The following is a 17,731-nucleotide window of genomic DNA, read 5'->3' as shown; positions in this document are numbered from 1 at the left end:
TGTGACCCTTAGCAATGTGGTTGACTCTTAAATGCCCCCTGAACAAGGGCATTTAGGGATGGGCAATAAATGCTGATCTGGCCAACAACACCCACATCCCATGAACAAATAAAACAAAAGCAGGGCATTGTAGAAAAGCTGAACATAGATTTGGGAATTGAGAAATCTCTCAAGGAAGGTGATAATCTGGGTAAATTCACAGTTACCTTCCTGAATATATCATAGAATTATACAAATTTACAGCACGGGAGGAGGCTGTGTACCATATGTCACAAATATTTTTTATGTCTAGAATTAGTTTCATTACCTACAAAACAATGAATTTTTAAAATAATAATAGAAGTAAGTGGGAAAAATATATATATACACAAATAACATTGAGTTCAACAACTTTGGATCATGAATTCTCTCCTCCATCCTCACCCCTTTTTGATGCCCTTTTTTCAAATATTTATTTTTTATTTTTACATATATATTTTTTGCCCCACCTATTTCTATTATTATTTTAAAAATTTATTTCCATTCATTGTTTTATCTCCACCTTTTAGCCTATTTTGATCTTTTTTCCCACCATCCCCACTAGGGCCATCTGTCACTTGCTCATCCTGCTTCCTATTCTTAATGTCACCATTAGCGCCTCCTTTAGCCAATACCACCACCATCAACACCCCTTCCACCTTTTGTTTATGACATCTTTTGTAATCTCTCCTTCGCCTCCACCTATCACTGGCCCTCTATCCAGCTTCACCTGTCCCACCCCCCTTAAACAGTATATATTTCACCATTTTTACTTCTCTTCGGTTCTGAAGAAGAGTCATACGGACTCGAAATGTTAACTCTGTCTTTCTCTCCACAGATGCTGTCAGACCTCCTGGGTTTTTCTAGCAATTTCTGTTTTTATATGAGTCATGTTGAGTGTTCTTTGGTTATGTGAAGTCAAATGTCCTTATATTTAAAGGGAGATGCTGGTAAATATAGTCTTTGTTAACCTTTTTAATGATTAATCCTGTTCTATTTACTTCGCTAATGTAGATATCGCAATTGGTATACCTTTTGGGGGTGAAGACAGGACAGGCAAAGTTCTGATTTACAATGGCCACAGCACTGGGTTAAATTCCAAGCCGTCACAGGTCCTGGATGGCTTGTGGCCCTCTAATTCCATGCCTCCTGGATTTGGCTTTACCTTACAAGGAGGCTCAGACATAGACAAGAATGAATACCCAGGTAAGAGTTACATTTAGAAGGAATATTAGCTTTGATATATTACACTTTTATATAATACAGTTTGGCAGAACAATAGTATCCTATCCATGCGATGTAATATTTTGCACCTCGTCAATGTCACTTGTGCTGTATGACATTGACTTTACATAAACAGTTAATGCTAGCAGAGAAGCTATTTTTGCTGCACATGAGTGCGGAATAACTGTAATTGTTTAGGTGACACATACTCAGTCGGTTTATTAGGAGCTAGTGGTTTTTAATCTGTTTTCTTAAGTTCTAAAAGGCGTGGGTAGCATTCTGTACTGCTCTCCTATTCTAATGATTGGAAGGTCTTGAATATCTCAGAACCCCTTTCAATCACAGTTATAAATTTCACCAACAGTCAGATAGCATTAATCAGCATCCTGTGTGAATGTGAGCACTTGGACAGAAGACTCTGCCATCACCCACTTAACTGTGATGCATGAGGGCATTATAATTGCATTCAGATTGTCGGCATCATATTGTCACTAATTCACTTATGCTGCACTGGCTAATGTGATCTAATGGGTACCTAATTTGAAGCTTTTTATTCTTCTAGAATTAGGATACTTCCCTGACAGAATAAATCATACTATTATTGAAATGAGCTAGCATATGACTGAATTAAACACCAATTAAACATTCCAGTATAGTTGTGAATAAATGTAACAATCTTGTAATAAGTGATTTTAAAATGACCTTTTTTAATATGTAATTCCTTTACACATTGTTCAAGTTCATCAGAGCTATTCCACAATGCTGGGGATTGTCCAGGTAACTGTGAACTATTATCAGAAAATTCTTATTCACAGAATCTTAATGGCAGAGAAGGAGGCCATTTGGCCCATTGTGTCTGCACTGGCTCTCCAAATGAGCATTATGACCTAGTGCCATTGCCATGGCTTTTCCCCATACCCCTGCATCTTGTTTCTATTCAAATAACCATCTGATGTCCTCTTGAATGCCTCAATTGAACCTGCCTCTACCATAGTTCCAGGCAGTGCATTCCAGACCTGAATCACTCGTTGTGTGAAAAAGTTTTTTCTCACGTCACATTTGCTTCTTTTGCAAATCACTTTAAATCTGTGCCCTCTCGTTCTTGATCCTTTTATGAGTGGTAACAGCTTCTCCCTATTTACTCTGTCCAGCCCCCTCATGATTTTGAGAACTTCTATCAAGTCTTCTCTCAGCCTTCTCTCCAAGGAGAACAGTTCCAACTTCTCCAATCTATCCTTATAGCTGAAGTTTCTGATCCCTGGAACCATTCTTGTAATCCTCTTCTGCACTCTCTCCAATGTGTTCACATCCTTCTTATAATGTGGTGCCCAGAGCTGTACATAATATTCCAGCTGTTATTGTTCTATGGTGACAGAACACCCATTGAAACACAGGAAATTCAGCTTTCACTCACAATTATCGCTGACAGAGAACTTTCAATGTTTTAGTTTTGTACAAACATATTTGAAAGAGTTAAATAGGAATGATTGATTCCTTAATGATGTGAACAGTCTTGGATTGCTGCTATTTCCTTTGGTTTTCTGAGCTTAAGCATTGTCTGTTTTGCAGTTGAGACTAAATGTTGTGATGTTTTAAAGCTTGAAATGTTTATTGATCCTATATGTTTTAAATTTCAAAGCTGTTGTATATATGTTCACATTTTACTAGTTATATGATTCTCTTTGAAAACAAACTTCAGTGAAAGCAGCTCAAATAATCCAATTAAAACCTTTCATTGGTTTAAACAACAGCACTTGTGGACTGTTATAGCTCCTCAGGAACGAGTACAAAATCATAAATGCAATAGGATGCCAAGAATTGAGCCCATGTTTTACAATGGCACCTGTTTTGTCTTAACAATCTTATTTAAGAGTGATTTTACACCATCATGTTGAATTCCAGTTGAAACTGATTTTGGGAAGGGATCATATAGTTAAAAAGTTGAAACCATTTGCTTTTCTGCAGTGTCATGGATTCACAATAATTATGCAAAAATACTGAATCTTGAAAGAGATAGAAAAGATGCTCGGGTCAATAGCAGCTCAGGGTCAGGAGTTTCCGTTTGTCAGGCGGGCATGGCGGACGGGCCTGGGAGCAGCCGGGAAATGGTCCGCCACCCACGATCAGGCCCAGACCGCGATTTCACACTGGCTGGCCAAGTAACGGCCGCTGGGCCAACTCACCCACCCGCCAACCATAAGGTTAGATGGGCAGCAAAAAAATGACTAAATTAATAGGGTTAATAGCCCTAGTAGCCCTCTTAATTGTCAGCGGGCACGCTGCCGACTGTCTCACGCGCCCGCCGACCGAAATATTGTGTGAGTGCGTGATGACATCGGGACGCTCGCCCGATGATATTGCGCACTATTTTACGCCTAATCGGGTAAGGCACGTGCCCGCCCGAAGAATATAAAATCCTGCCCCAGGTGTCTTGCATATGTCATAAAGTATAAGGTTGGCAACACTCTGACTGCAAACCACAGACCACTTTCTGAATCTATTGTAATGGGTGAATCATTTATATATATACATTAAGAGATTTTGACATTGGTAGGATGTGGATTGTCTCTGATTGCCAAGACACAGCACTTTGGTGGTACAGCATGATTTTGTTCCTATCTTAATTGGGGTGGTAACAATAAATAGTAATGCACACTTATGCCAATAAGCTGTAGGATACCAGCATGCTCTTAGGTTATGATGCTCTTAATTCAGGCTAGTGACAGGCTTGTAACAATCAATACTTCACTCTGCTGTTAGGTATCCTAAATGTTCATTCCATTAACAACCTAGATTTGGAAGCACAAGATCTATAAGAAAAGCAGAAAATGTTGAAAACAATCAGCAGATCAGGCATAACTGTGAAAAGGACAAGCTGGTTAACATTTTGGGTGAAGATCCTTTAAAGCAAAATCTATAGTTGTGCTGCTTGATGATTTTGCAGTATGGAAACTGCGCATGTTTTCCTTTTCTGTGCTTCACTAAAATCCTTGTGAACAGAATGTAGAAAGATTTGGTGGCATTTGACAAATGCTATTATTAATAGCGATAATCACCATTTTTCGTTAATTAAAACAATACTCTTTTGACATGCGCAAAATGCATCTGAAAAATGAATACACCACAATTTGTCTTTATAGATTTGTAATCTGTCTCATTTACTCATTCTACCTCTCAATCCTAATATTTCTCCAATGTTGACAGCTCCATAATGTTAACAAATTGACTGTTGAATGAAATTAAATATGAATGGACAATTCAGAATTCTAGATTAATATTGACAGTGCCATTTAAAACAACTAATGTTAGAAATACTATGCAAGGGTCGAAATTCTACAACTGCTGGAAATCTGTCCACTGTACTCAGCTCCTCTTGCTAAAACTTCCAGTTATGCCCTCATTACTAGGCGGCATGCCCTCACACTTGAAGTCAGTATTTTAGAGCACTCCTACAGCAATTTATAGGGCTGCAGTAATAAACTGCAGAACACCACCCTACCCCCATACTGCACTAACAGATAACAATATGTAATGTGAAGTAAAAATAGAATTATAGCTGGTAAACTATTTTATGCATAAAGAGCGCATAAACAAGGAAAGGGAGTGAGAAATCAGAATATTGCAACCATTGTAGTGAACTAAGGCATTTGGGAACAATAGAAGTTTACAACACAGGAAGCAACCATGTGGCCCACAGTGTCCGTGCAACTCTTTGCAAAACAACCCACTGGATCTGGAAAAATTGGAAAATCACAAAACTGGATCTGGGAAAATGTATTAATTTTGCTTCCAATTTCCACCCCTCCATCATTTTCACATGGTCCATCTCTGACACTTCCCTTCCCTTCCTTGACCTCTCTGTCTCAATTTCTAGTAATAGACTGTCCACCAATATTCATTACAAGCCTACCGACTCCCACAGCTACCTCGACTACAGCTCCTCTCACCCCGCTTCCTGTAAGGACTCCATCCCATTCTCTCAGTTCCTTCACCTCCGTCACATCTGTTCTGATGGTGCCACTTTCCAAAACAGTTCCTCTGACATGTCTTCCTTCTTCCGTAACCGAGGTTTTCCACCCACGGTGGAAGGGCCCTCAACTGTGTCCAGCCCATCTCCCGCGCATCCGCCCTCACACCTTCCTCTCCCTCCCAGAACCTTGATAGAGTCCCCCTTGTCCTCACTTATCACCCTACCAGCCTCCGCGTTCAAAGGATCATCCTCCGCCATTTCCACCAACACCAGCATGATGCCACTACCAAACACATCTTCCCTTCATCCCCCCTGGCAGCTTTCCACAAGGATCGTTCCCTCCGGGACACCCTGGTCCACTCCTCCATCACCCCCTACACCTCAACTCCCTCCCACGGCACCTTCCCATGCAACCGCAGAAGGTGCAACACCTGCACCTTTACTTCCCCCCTTCTCACCATCCAAGGGCCCAAACACTTCTTTCAAGTGAAGCAGCACTTCACTTGCACTTCCCTCAATTTAGTCTACTGCATTCGCTGCTCCCAATGCGGTTTCCTCTACATTGGAGAGACCAAACGCAGATTGGGTGACTGCTTTGCGGAACACCTTTGGTCTGTCCGCAAGCATGACCCCGACCTCCCTGTCACTTGCCATTTCAACACACCACCCTGCTCTCTTGCCCACATGTCCGTCCTTGGCCTGCTGCAATGTTCCAGTGAAGCTCAACGCAAACTGGAGGAACAGCACCTCATCTTCCGACTAGGCACTTTACAGTCTTCCGGACTTAATATTGAGTTCAACAATTTCAGATCATGAACTCCCTCCTCCATCACCACTCCCTTTCCGATCCCCCTTTTTCCAATAATTTATAATTTTTTTTAACAACTATATTTTTTTCTTTTCCCCCATTTATTTCGATGTTTTGTTTCATCTCCACCTTTTATCCCATTTCGATCCCTTCCCCCCACCTCACCCGCACTAGGGCCATCTGCCACTAGCTTGCTTCCCTTAATGTCCCCACTAGCACATCCTTTAGATAATATCACCACTGTCAACACCCCTTTGTCCTTTTGCCTATGACATCTTTGGCAGTCTCTTCTTGGCCTCCACCTATCATTGGCCCCCTATCGAGCTCTCCTGTCCCATCCCCTTCTACCAGCATATATTTTCATCTCATTTCTATATGTCTTTGTTCTGATGACTCGAAACGTCAACTGTATCCCTCACCGCAGATGCTGTCTGACCTGCTGAGTTTTTCCAGTTATTTTTTGTTTTTGTTATAGATTTCCAGCATCCGCAGTATTTTGCTTTTAACCCAAAGCTAATCCCAGTGTTGTTCTTTTTCAAATGCTTGTGCAAATTTCCCTTAATACATGCAATGGTTACTGCCTCAACCACCAAGCATCCCATTCTCCAACGACCTATGCACAAAGAAATTTCTCCTAATCCTCCTGCTCACTTCTTTAGTCACAAGTTTGCAATGTAATGGTGCTGAATGTTCAGCAACTTTCAATCACAATACATCTCGTATTTTATATTTAGAGGCTGAATCTTCTTCCTTCTGAAGTTTTTAAGTGGTGATTGCAAATACAGTGGCCAGCAAAGTGTACAAAAAGTCCAATTCTAAGATTTGCACTCACAACATACAAGTAAAATACATTGATTTAAAGAAAATTAAAGATTTTGAAATTCAAACCAATTAATCTTTTGAATAAAACTCCTATTCCATGCGAACAGAAGGAAAGGCTTTTAGAAGTTCACCATTTAGAATCCTGTAAAATGTTCCTGTTTGGTACCTGCCTATCCACTTACTGGGGAGAGAGAAACAGAACTAACGTTTCAGGTTGATGACTGTTCATCAGAAATGCTGCCCTTTCATCAACTTGAAATGTAACTCTGTCCCTCGCTCCACAGATGCTGCCTAACCTGCTATGTATTTCCAGCATTTTCTGTTTTTATTTTAGATTTTCAGCATCTACAATTTTGCTTTTATAGCTACATATTTGCTTGGTTTTATGAAATTCAGTCCAGCAACAGTTTTTTTTTAAATTCCAGCTGTGTCTAGGAAACAAGTTACTAATCTGAAAAATTCAGAAGTTTTTCACTTTCGTATTTCCATATGTTCACATAGACACATCCTATTTTGCAATTAAGTAGGAAGAAATGATTACAATATAACTTTTAGCCCAACTCAGGAAATGATACAAAGTATTGCCCTAAAAATAAACATCAAAACGATTGCGAAACTTCTACTGTGCTAGTCTAGAAATCCATGGTGAGTCATAATACTTGAGCCCAGCTGTTTCCTTCAATTAGAAGTAAAATAACCTTAATGTTTAATTTATTTTCATTGTCATTGAATCTATTTTTCTCTGATGGAGAAGTTTACCTAAATTACAATGGGGATCAGAATTCAAAGCTGCTTAATTGCCCACAAAGTGCTTTGGGATATCCTGAGGATGTGAAAGGTGCTATATAAATTTAAAGATTTAAATTTGGATTTATATAAATTACATTTTTTTGGCTTCTTAGGAGATATTGTAGGATTCTCAAAAGACACTTAGGGCTGGACCAACATGGGGCATGCGGAGGTCCTGCCCCCATTCCTATGACCAGCTAATTTGAACGATGGGGGAAAGGAGGTGGATTGGAAACCCGCAAACAGCACTTTGGCCCTTGTTGGCTCCATGGCGGGGTGGGTATTTTAGATCTCCCACTATTTTCACGGATAAAGTGCCCTTCTACATTAAACAGTATCAATATTCAGATTTGACTGTCATTTGTCCCCTGTGATTTAGGGCAGAATATTTCACTTGTTGGGTGGGCGAGCGTCCCGACATCATCGCGCACTCGCATGATGTTTCGGCCAATGGGCATGTGCAGGAATGGGCAGCATGCCCGCCGACAATTAAGTGGTCTATTAAGGCCGTTAAAGTCACAGAATAAATGTTTAACTGCCTGACCAACCTGACGGTTGGCGGGCAGGAGAATCAGCCAGGCAGCTTTTGGATCCTTTGCGAAATCTCATCCATGCTTGGGATGAGGTTTTGATCAGTGATTTTTTTAAAATTAAATGTTTTCAAACTAATTTCTAACATGTCCCTGCTCATTTGACAGAGTAAAAAAGTTAAAAACACGTGCCCTCATGTGACAGAGTGGGCAGCATTTTCTAGTCGGCGAATGGGAGCGGGGCCCGCTTGCCGTTGCATAAAACGACGCATGGTGATATCGGGCATGCATCCCGACGTCACCCCACGTCACTTAGATTTTCAGTTCGGCGGGTGCGGACCTGTCAATGGCCTATTAAAAGTTATTTTAAAAAGTAATTAAAATGATTAATGGACCTGCCCGTCCAACCTTGAGGTTGGTGAGCAGGCGAAGGGCCCAGGTGGCCTTCCGAAAAAGCATGAAACTTCATCCACGGTCGGGATGAGGTTTCATGAGGGATTTAAAATGTTCAGAAAATTTTTAAGTAAAAGTAATGGACATGTCCCGGCTCATGTGACAGTGTCACATGAGGGGACATGTCAGGAAAATGTTTTCTTACCTTTAATAATTTTTTTAAAGTTCAACCGATCTCCCTGAGGCAGCACTTTGCCTCAGGGAGATCTGTGCGCTCTTCCGCACACAAGCGGGCTTCCGGGCGGACATCACCTTAATTGGCCCGCCCAAATAAATTGGCGTCAGGCCCCCGATGGGGGGCGCCAATCGGGAACCCACCTGCTCGCGCCCGCTCCTGCACAACCCCCCCCCCGATGGGGGGGAAAATGCTGCCCAATGTCTTTTGAGAATCCTACAAAACGTGAGGGGACGTGTTTTTAACATTTTTAAATTCTTTATTTTTTATTTTAAAAATCTTCAGCTCCCTGAAGCAGCTCTGTGCCTTAGGGATCTTTTATTGCACGCACTTGCCTTTAATTGGCCAGCCAGCATGAAATCATGGTTGGGGCCCAATCGTAGGTGGAGGTCCATTATGCAGCCGCTCTTGCTCACCCCCGCTGAGCCCAGCTGATGACCGGAAAATCTTGGCCTTAATCTTTTATTTGAATGACAGTTCTTGGCTTTAATCTTTTATTTGAACGACAGTTCTGACACCTGTTACCCTGCTTTTAAATCTGAACAGGTGGCTGAGTTCTTTCAAATATTTTAATGTATTCATCTCTGGAGGGCTTACTTATACAGCTGTGCAGTCGAATCCCATTATGTATGCTTGGCTGAGCTCCAAGTCATACTTACTGGATTCAGCTCAGCAGAGGTTGAATCATTCAAAAGAATCTTATTATTCTTTCTTGGTTGAGCTCTAAACCCCTCTAATGGATTTAGCTCAGCAGGGGTTGTTGGCACATCTGTTAGGGGGACTGTGAGTTTATAAATCTTGACAGTTTTATGACCACTTAATAGAATTACGTTTTTAGAAGTGGTTTTTGAATGACTTTGTTTAACAATTTCATGAACATGGCAATGACTGCCCAATGTTATTATAGGGCTCAAGAGATATGTGCATAATGGATACTGGGTGAGTGGGCATGGGTGGGATGAGTGTTGAAGAGCCATGGGAGTGGGTGGGTGGGCAAGGGAGTTGAATGGGCATAAGCCATGGGAGTGAAGAGTTATGGGTTAGTGAGTGGGCATGGAGAGGATGAAGGGACATGGGGATGAATGAGTGGGCATGAGGGTAAAGGGATATGAGAATGGCTGAGTGAACATGGGAAGCTGAAGGGTATGGGGTGGATGAATGGGCATGGGAGGGCGAAGGGGTGCTATGGAGGGGACATGGGGACATAGGGTGACATGGGAAAATGGAGGGCATGTGGGGTATGGGGGGTGAGGGGTGGGTGAGAGGGGTAGGTGGGGTGAGGATTAGGGGTCTCACACTCAGCTATAGAGCTAGGCCGATGCGCCAGCAAATATAGGCAGACCTTTTACTTGGCTGACTCCACCCCCACCACCACCCTGCTTCGGAGGCTGGACCCTGACTGTGAAGGGGGAAAATATGATGGGTTGGCACGGCCACTAAGAAGGTGAGATCACAAAATTGAGAAAAGGCTGGATACACAATTTCCGCCTCAAAGAGGAAAATATGGTCCATAAGCTCTTATTGTGCTTGTTAGTCATTAATCCTTCAATGTGGATATCATAGAAAACATAGTGGCCAGAATTTTCTGGCCCCATTGGTGCCAGGCATTATGGCAGGTGGAGGGTCGGCAGGGGGAAGCAATATGGTGAGAAGGCCAAAAATTGGTTTCACGCCATTGTGAAACAAGTTTGCAATCATTGGCACCACCAGTCAATGGCAGGCTGCGTTTCCTGCCTTTGCATGTCAGGAACTTAATTTCAATAATTTAGCATCTCATTATAAGCCCTGCTCACCAGAATCATCCCCCCACAGATCATCTGGGCACAATCACGCCAACGTGTTTCACAACTGTACATAAGCGACGTGCACCTAGCGAGCTGCACTTCACTCAGGACTTCGAGGATTGTTTGCCATCCTTGCTTTGGGCAGCACTCACTCATCAGTGCCAGGCTTCGCAGGCAGCACCACATCACTTTTAGGGGGGCTCATGGGCAGGTCTCTACCTACCAGACCAGCTGTAAGACGGGGGTGGATTTTCAATGGCTACAGGGCTAGGGCTTGCTTATGGAAGGGGGAGAAGTGGCCTCAGGAAATGGAAGAGGCAGCAGGGTGAGAGCTATACTGGGGAAGGGGGGTATCCCAGGGTGTGTGTGAGGGCACAGGTTGATCTGTGTAAGCTGCATCAAGATGGTGAGGGCAGAGGAGGCAGTCTACAGAGGTGATGAGGCCAGGTGGAGATGTGAGGATGTGTGTGAGAGAGTGAATGGTGATGTCTCTTAAGCTGGCAGTTCAGTGCGATGCCAGCCAAATGTGTGATGGCCTTGTGAATTTGTGAGTTGTGTTATGATCCTCAGCTGATGTTACAACTCGACAAGCCTGATCCCAGGGTGGAGCCCAGCTTGATGGATCCTAACTTTGGTTTGTTTGTTTAGATATGTGGAGAAGGGCTACTGAACAGAGTCACAGGAGTCAGCTGATGAACTTTTAACAAAAGAATAAAACATATATTAAACAAGAAAAGATGAACTATGTTACAATACTCCTTCACCCATAACTAAACCTTTACAGATATATAGAGATTTGTAAGGATAACAAATGCTATTGTTTACTTTAATGTTCACAGTAAGTACACACTCTATACACCTATGGCACCCTGTGATCAGACACACCACATTCTGAAACCAAGTGACAGATGCCACCTCAACCAGATGCTATGGATCTTTCAACTCCCCCAAGACGTTTGTCACACAGTGAACCAACTAGTCTCACTGAACTCCGTCTTTCACATGAGGGTTTCCAATCTCCACTCTCCAAGGCCTCGCCTTAGAATCTCTTCCCAAACCGACGCTTTCTCTCAGATGCCTTCCCCAAGGGTTCATCTCCAGAGTTTCAAACTCGCCTTCCGATGTTCCTCTTCCCTGGGTCACCAGATGCATTCAAGCTGTCTTCCACACACACTCTCACCGACTCAGCCAACAACAGTACCACTGCTTCACAGAGAGTTACAGACCTGCAGTTGTCTCTTTGGACCTTCTTGTCTCTTGCAAGCTGTTCTTGCTTTAAATCTGCTTTCTACAGCTTTTGCCTCTTTAAATCTAAAGCTTGGAGCCTTTCTCTCTGCCGCTCACTCTTAACTTCACTTAACAGGACCTTTTCCAGGTTTGTATCCTTCCTTTGACTGGAAGGTCTACTTTGGACTTTCCCCTCTTCCCCTCCCCTGGATTTTGGGGCCTTTCTTTAGCTTGGGACTCGCTATCTGTCCCTACTAGGCTGCTCAAGCCTGGCAGCTATCTTCAAAACTTGCTGAACTCCAACAGCTTCCAAATCAAAACAGTTGTCTCTAGCTTTTTCATTTGTGACTGTGGGAGGGACTTGCCTCTCTGGACCCCTGTTGCCAGACATCAGCCGAATTCTTCCACTCTTGTTTGTTTACCTTAGCTCCTTAGCTGCAACAGTTGTAAAAGCCTCATTAGAAATGCAGGCACCTTTTAAAAGTGAAACTAAAACTTAATTTGACCTTTTCTTAACACACAAATCTAGAAATACAAATCAAACTTAAACTTTAAAGCTAAAATTCATTCCTAACACCCCCAAATATCAATATAACTTACTTAAACTGTCTCTATTTCCTAACAGTTGAGATTGATGAGATGGTTGTCTTACCCTGGCAGCACGAATGAGATCTTTCATCTGTTTTCTGCACTGGATGGCCAACCTCTTGTGTGCAGCATTGGCACTGACCACCTCTGCCACCACCTCCCTAGCCGGAGTGGTGAGACTGATGGGCCTCCTGAGGCCAGAGCAGGGGTAGAGGACATCGCGCCGGGCCTCCATGATGCCCAGAAGATGTCCCAGAGATGTGTCACTGAATCGAGGAGGGGGGCTGCACTCTTCTTGGATTTTGGGGCCATGTCTTCACCAGAGCAGGCCTGGGCTGCAAGTGTGCGCGCAGTTGTAGTTTAAATGTGGCGCCCTGTGTGAGGAAGCAGTGAGGTAACGGTGTGCCGGGCAAATCGGAGGCCGCCCACCAGCAAGACGACGTGTTCCCAGTGTCTGCATAATTAATGAGGCAGGAATAGGATGATGTGGCAAGAAAACCTGCCATTGCGGCCGACTTTTTTTCCTGCCCACTGAGGCATCTTATGCAAATCTAGGACGATTCCACCCAGTGTGTGTATTCTGATGAACAGTATGGGCTAGATGATGCTGTGACCATAAAACATAGATGGGGTAAAGCTTTCCTCGATTTAAATACTAAGTAAAAGGCAAATAAGTATGAAAGAAAGGCCTGCATTTATCTAACAGCTTTCAGTACTTCAGGACGTCTCAAAGCCCTTTACAGCTAGTGGAATGTGATCAACTATTGTATGGTAGGAACCGTGGCAACCAAATGACACAGAGTGAGTTCACATAAATAGTAACGCGAGACTGACCAGATAATGTGTTTTGGGGAGTTTGTTGTGGGATGAACATTGGTACATGGTAGAACTCCTCTGCTGTACTTTAAAAAAGTGTGCAAATCCTTGTACATTCATCCGGGCGGGGCCGACAGGTCTTCAGGTTAATGTCTCACCTGAAAGATGGTGGCTATAACAGTGAAGGGCTCCCTCAATACTGGAATTTCATCCTAGATTTAATGCTCAAGTGAAGTGAGACTGTGCAAATGACTACTGAATTAAAAATATTTGTATTGGGTGCTTCAATTAGTCACACAGTAATACATTGTCAAGTGTGATGATGATTATGTCAGTGAATGCAACAGCCATTCTGCTCCAGCAACATTACACAAACAGCAATGAGATGAAAGGTAAATTAATCTGCTTTTGTGTTATTAGTTTAAGGAGGATTGTTGACACTGGGAGAACTACCAGCTCTATTTTGAATAGTGTATTGGGATCTATAATATCTACCTGAACCACTTGAACAGGCTGGCAGGAGCTGGCTTTGGCATCTCAACTGAAGAGTGGTCAGTTTGAGTGATTTTGCAGATCCCTGACTAGTCATCAGATGATAGCTTCACTGCAACTTGCTCTCCATTGCTCAGGATGAGACTATGATGACTTTTCTCTGCTTGATTTGGATGTGCAAAAGCATGTGGGAAAGTTAGAGAGAAACTGCTGTATTCCTCAGCTCACATTTTCCCTTCTTTCTGTATCATACCAGCTTCATTTGAGTTCATTTACATTTGGTGATCACTGAATAGCATAAAGAGCAGGTTCCTGAAATTACTATAACCCACGTGTTTGTTTCAAACAGATATGTCATTTTGCATAGGGTGAGAAAGTAAAGGTTTTGTAATATTGATTAAAATTGGAAGTATGTCAGTGCACAAAGTGAAATAATGGAATTTTATTTCGAGAAAATGTTTGGTATTAATCTTTAATGGGGAGTGGATTTTAATCCATTTATGCAGGGTGGAGACAGGATGGTGTCATGTTAATTGGGGGCAATTTCAGCTGCATCTGTGACAGAGCATGTGAGTTGTGTCTCAGTCCAGCTCCCTTATTGTTGCACCCAAGTTGTTGCCTTTGGCTTTGTGAACTCCAATGTGCCAAACACACTGGCAGTCAGTGGTGAAACGAATATGTTCACAGCTGACCTTGAGAAAAGCTGCCCACAAAGATCTAGCAAACTCTGTGGCATAGATTTCCCCTTTCGTGAGGTCTGACATGAAGTCAAAGGATCTCCAGACACTCAGCAAGTGATGTCATCAAGCAGGGTAAGCAACCAATCACATTGAAGTATTCTCCTGCCTGCCTAAAAATATTCTTCCCAAGCAAAAATATGAAACAACAATCCAAATTAAGGTTGGCTGAAACTCTCTCACCCACCCCTACCACATACCTCTAGAAGCAAAACTTCCAACATAATAAACACATCAATAAATTAAGTAGTTCAAAAGAAAAATAATCATAAACTTGCCAGCTGAATTGAGCAGCCCTACCCCTCCTCCCCCCCTCCAACTTGAACAACCCATTAAGAATACGGTATCCTCACTCTTCTCTCTTCTGACTCATTGCCTAGAATGCTTGTGCAAGCAAATAATATGAGAACAGTAAAGAAAATGAGAGCAGAGAGCTCATGAGAAGCAGAGTGATAGCAACACTAGCGCGCAGCAAAGCTGTTAAGTAGGATTTCTTGACTTTTCCCACACCTTACCTGAATTTCTTTATCTGAAGTTGAGGCTGTGTAAGAATGTAAGACGAGAAAAAGCCTGCCTGTTCTGAATACTCCCAGGGCCCTGGTTTGCCCATCTTCACATCCTGACCTCCATATATTCTTCCTGCTCTGGCTAACTTGATCTCCCAGCCTCAGCTGGGCCTACTGATTTCCCGCTCCTCCATTCCTGGCCCTGCATTTACTTTATAAGTGGACCTGAAGGTAACTATTCCAACAACAGCACATTGTCTTTTTACAATCTTGTGTCACCCCAACAGAAACCATGCCCAGCTGCCATTCACCCTATTTGGCTTCTCCTGACACACCATCCAGTTTCATCTGTCTCCCTTAATATGTTTATAGCTCTGTCATCAGTCTGAATATTCATTATTATCTGTTTGTACCTGGTAATCCTTTTGGGCTACTTGCAAATGAATATTTAATATATTAATATGATATTCTTTTCTCTGCCTTTTTAAGGAACATTTATCAATCCATTAATTTTCAATGGGTTAACACTGCTTTTAAAATAATAGAGCAAGGCATAGCATTCATGTTGTAGTATCCTATACCTTAATTTCAGGGGTCAAAAGTAGCATTTACATGTGAAGGACGATCAGGGTGTATGAAGCATTCCTCATTTTATTACCAAATAAAAAGACAAAAGGGTGTGAAATTTAGATCGCAGGTATCATCCTGGGGGTACCGCTGCCAGCTCGTGTGGCACACCGTGTTGAGAAGGGCTCTTGGACAGGTGTCCCTGCTGGCACCAGAAGCAACTGAAGTGCTACAGCCGTGATGTCTCAGATGATGAGATGCCCATTTTCCAAATTTGGACCTCGCAGGCCCATTCAATAAATGTGTTTGTCACCTACTAACATCAAGCATTCAATTGGAAGAGGGACCCAGCACTAGCATTATTTACAAAGGGCCAGACACCTAGCTTGTAGGTAAGGTAATTTTGCATAACTTCCACTTGTGCAAAGTCTCTGGAAGTATTCTGGAATGTTTTTTAAGAGATGTTGTGGTGAGTTTCTGGATTTGGCAGGGAGTGTGGCTGCAAGCTCACAGGAAGGGCAGAGGATTTGGTGATCTGTCTACACAACAAAGTTAGCGACAGGTATGGGGCCAGTAGTTGCAGTGCCTCTGGGTCTGCAGTATGACAGGGAGATGGAACAGAGGATGTGGAGAGGGAAAGTTCTGCATGATGCCCTCTGCTAAGTTGGAGCTAGACTCCTCCATTATCCTTGATGGTGGTAAGAGGTTGTCTGGCAGGCCAGCCAATGTGCCCAGCTTCCCAGTGTGCATGTCCATCAGAGCTCTCATGTATGCCACCCCATAAAGGTTCTTATTTGAGTCCCCTGTAGCACAACCTGTCTCCAAACTTGCCATCTGATGAGTTGGCAAATGCACCATCCATTACCCTGGCATGACTGCAATGCTCTCCTGCCTTGTGACTCACCATATATTGATCCCAACTCTATACTAGTCTCCAAGGTACGCACAGTGCCAGTATCTGAGCTGGTGCCTGTTAATGTCAGATTAAGTGATTATTATTTCCTTGCTTTTCTGTGGGTTGCTGTGGAAGGTCACGTAGCAGTTCTTGGGTGTCTGAAATCAGAAAATCAGAAGGAGAAGGTTGGGGTGAGCGGGGGTGTGGTATAGTCATGTGGTCAGCAACTTGCTCATCATACCAGAAAGCAGGATGATGATGAGCTGGGGGTTGAGAAGGGAAAGGCAGGAAAATCCTATCACCCGTAATATTCTCAGTGATGGCAGATGCCATGGGCTTTATCACAGCTGGAGCCATGAAGCTGAGAAGCATCTCCTCCAGAGAGTTCAGGAAATTCAGGCATCCTTGCCCCCTATTAGTTGTGCTCTGCTCCCTTCTATTGCGTGCAACCTTTTCCTGCAAGAGAGTAGAATTCAGTGATTGTGTAGCATTGTGTTTAGGCGATGCTCCTGTCATGGGAGGTATAGTGGGAGGTTTGTGGAGGTAACAAGAGATGAGTGTAGTGGTAGGTGTGTGGCAGTGACATGGAATATAACATGGATAATAGACATGAGTCCTGAGTATTAGAGAGTGCTGTTGGTTGAGTAATGGGGGTGGGGGTGAGGTCGGGCAATGAGCAACATTGGAAGTTGGTGAATTGATGGCTGAAGATATCATACGAAGGTGCATTTAATACCCTTGACCATTCGCACAAGGTCATTGGCGCTGCGGACCTGGCAGCAGTGCCACAAGAAGTCTAGATTCCAGGAGTTGACTTCCCTGGCTACCTGTTCTCAATCCCTTCTGAGGATGGTCCATGAGAGTCTGTTGGCACCCCACAGAACCATGTCATCTCTCCTGTTATCCACTTCCACCACTAAAGCCTCCAGCTTTGAATCTGTCACCCTGGAACCCTCTCTATGCCTTGGTGTCCAATTTTCTTTGTTTAGAATTGCAGCAATAGTATTCAGCAGCAGCTTTGAGTAACTCAGTGCAACTTCTCTGTATAAGAGTCTGCCTTTAAGAACAGAAGGCTGGCTGCATCATGTGATATTATTACACATTGCTCATTCCCAGCTGAGTGCCCAGGCAGCCAGCAGCGTGGGAGATGTTGGCCCTACACTCCAATCACAAAAACAACGTGGCGGAATGAAATTTCCATGCTGCCTATCTCCATGTCAGTGGATGCAAAACATGAGCCCTGCATCTAAAAAATGGCACGGATTAATTTTTAACCCAAAATGCAGGCATTCACAGTAAATCACTCAGTGTATGTGAAGGGGAAAGACAG

At 43.1% G+C, this 17,731-nt stretch overlaps 1 protein-coding gene across 1 annotated transcript in view; it reads left to right on the top strand.

The window, feature by feature from the left end:
* Positions 1–17,731, top strand: part of itga8 (integrin, alpha 8) — a 277,429-nt gene that overhangs the window by 82,299 nt on the left and 177,399 nt on the right. Inside the window, exon 13 of the mRNA XM_078538452.1 lies at positions 1,033–1,224. Coding sequence (XP_078394578.1) covers positions 1,033–1,224 — 192 coding nt within the window. The remainder of the gene's footprint in view (positions 1–1,032; positions 1,225–17,731) is intronic.

Source organism: Cetorhinus maximus, chromosome 3 (genome assembly GCF_964194155.1).
Source record: "Cetorhinus maximus chromosome 3, sCetMax3.hap1.1, whole genome shotgun sequence".
Classification (NCBI taxonomy): Eukaryota; Metazoa; Chordata; class Chondrichthyes; order Lamniformes; family Cetorhinidae; genus Cetorhinus; species Cetorhinus maximus.
This window is presented reverse-complemented; position numbering and strand designations above follow the sequence as displayed.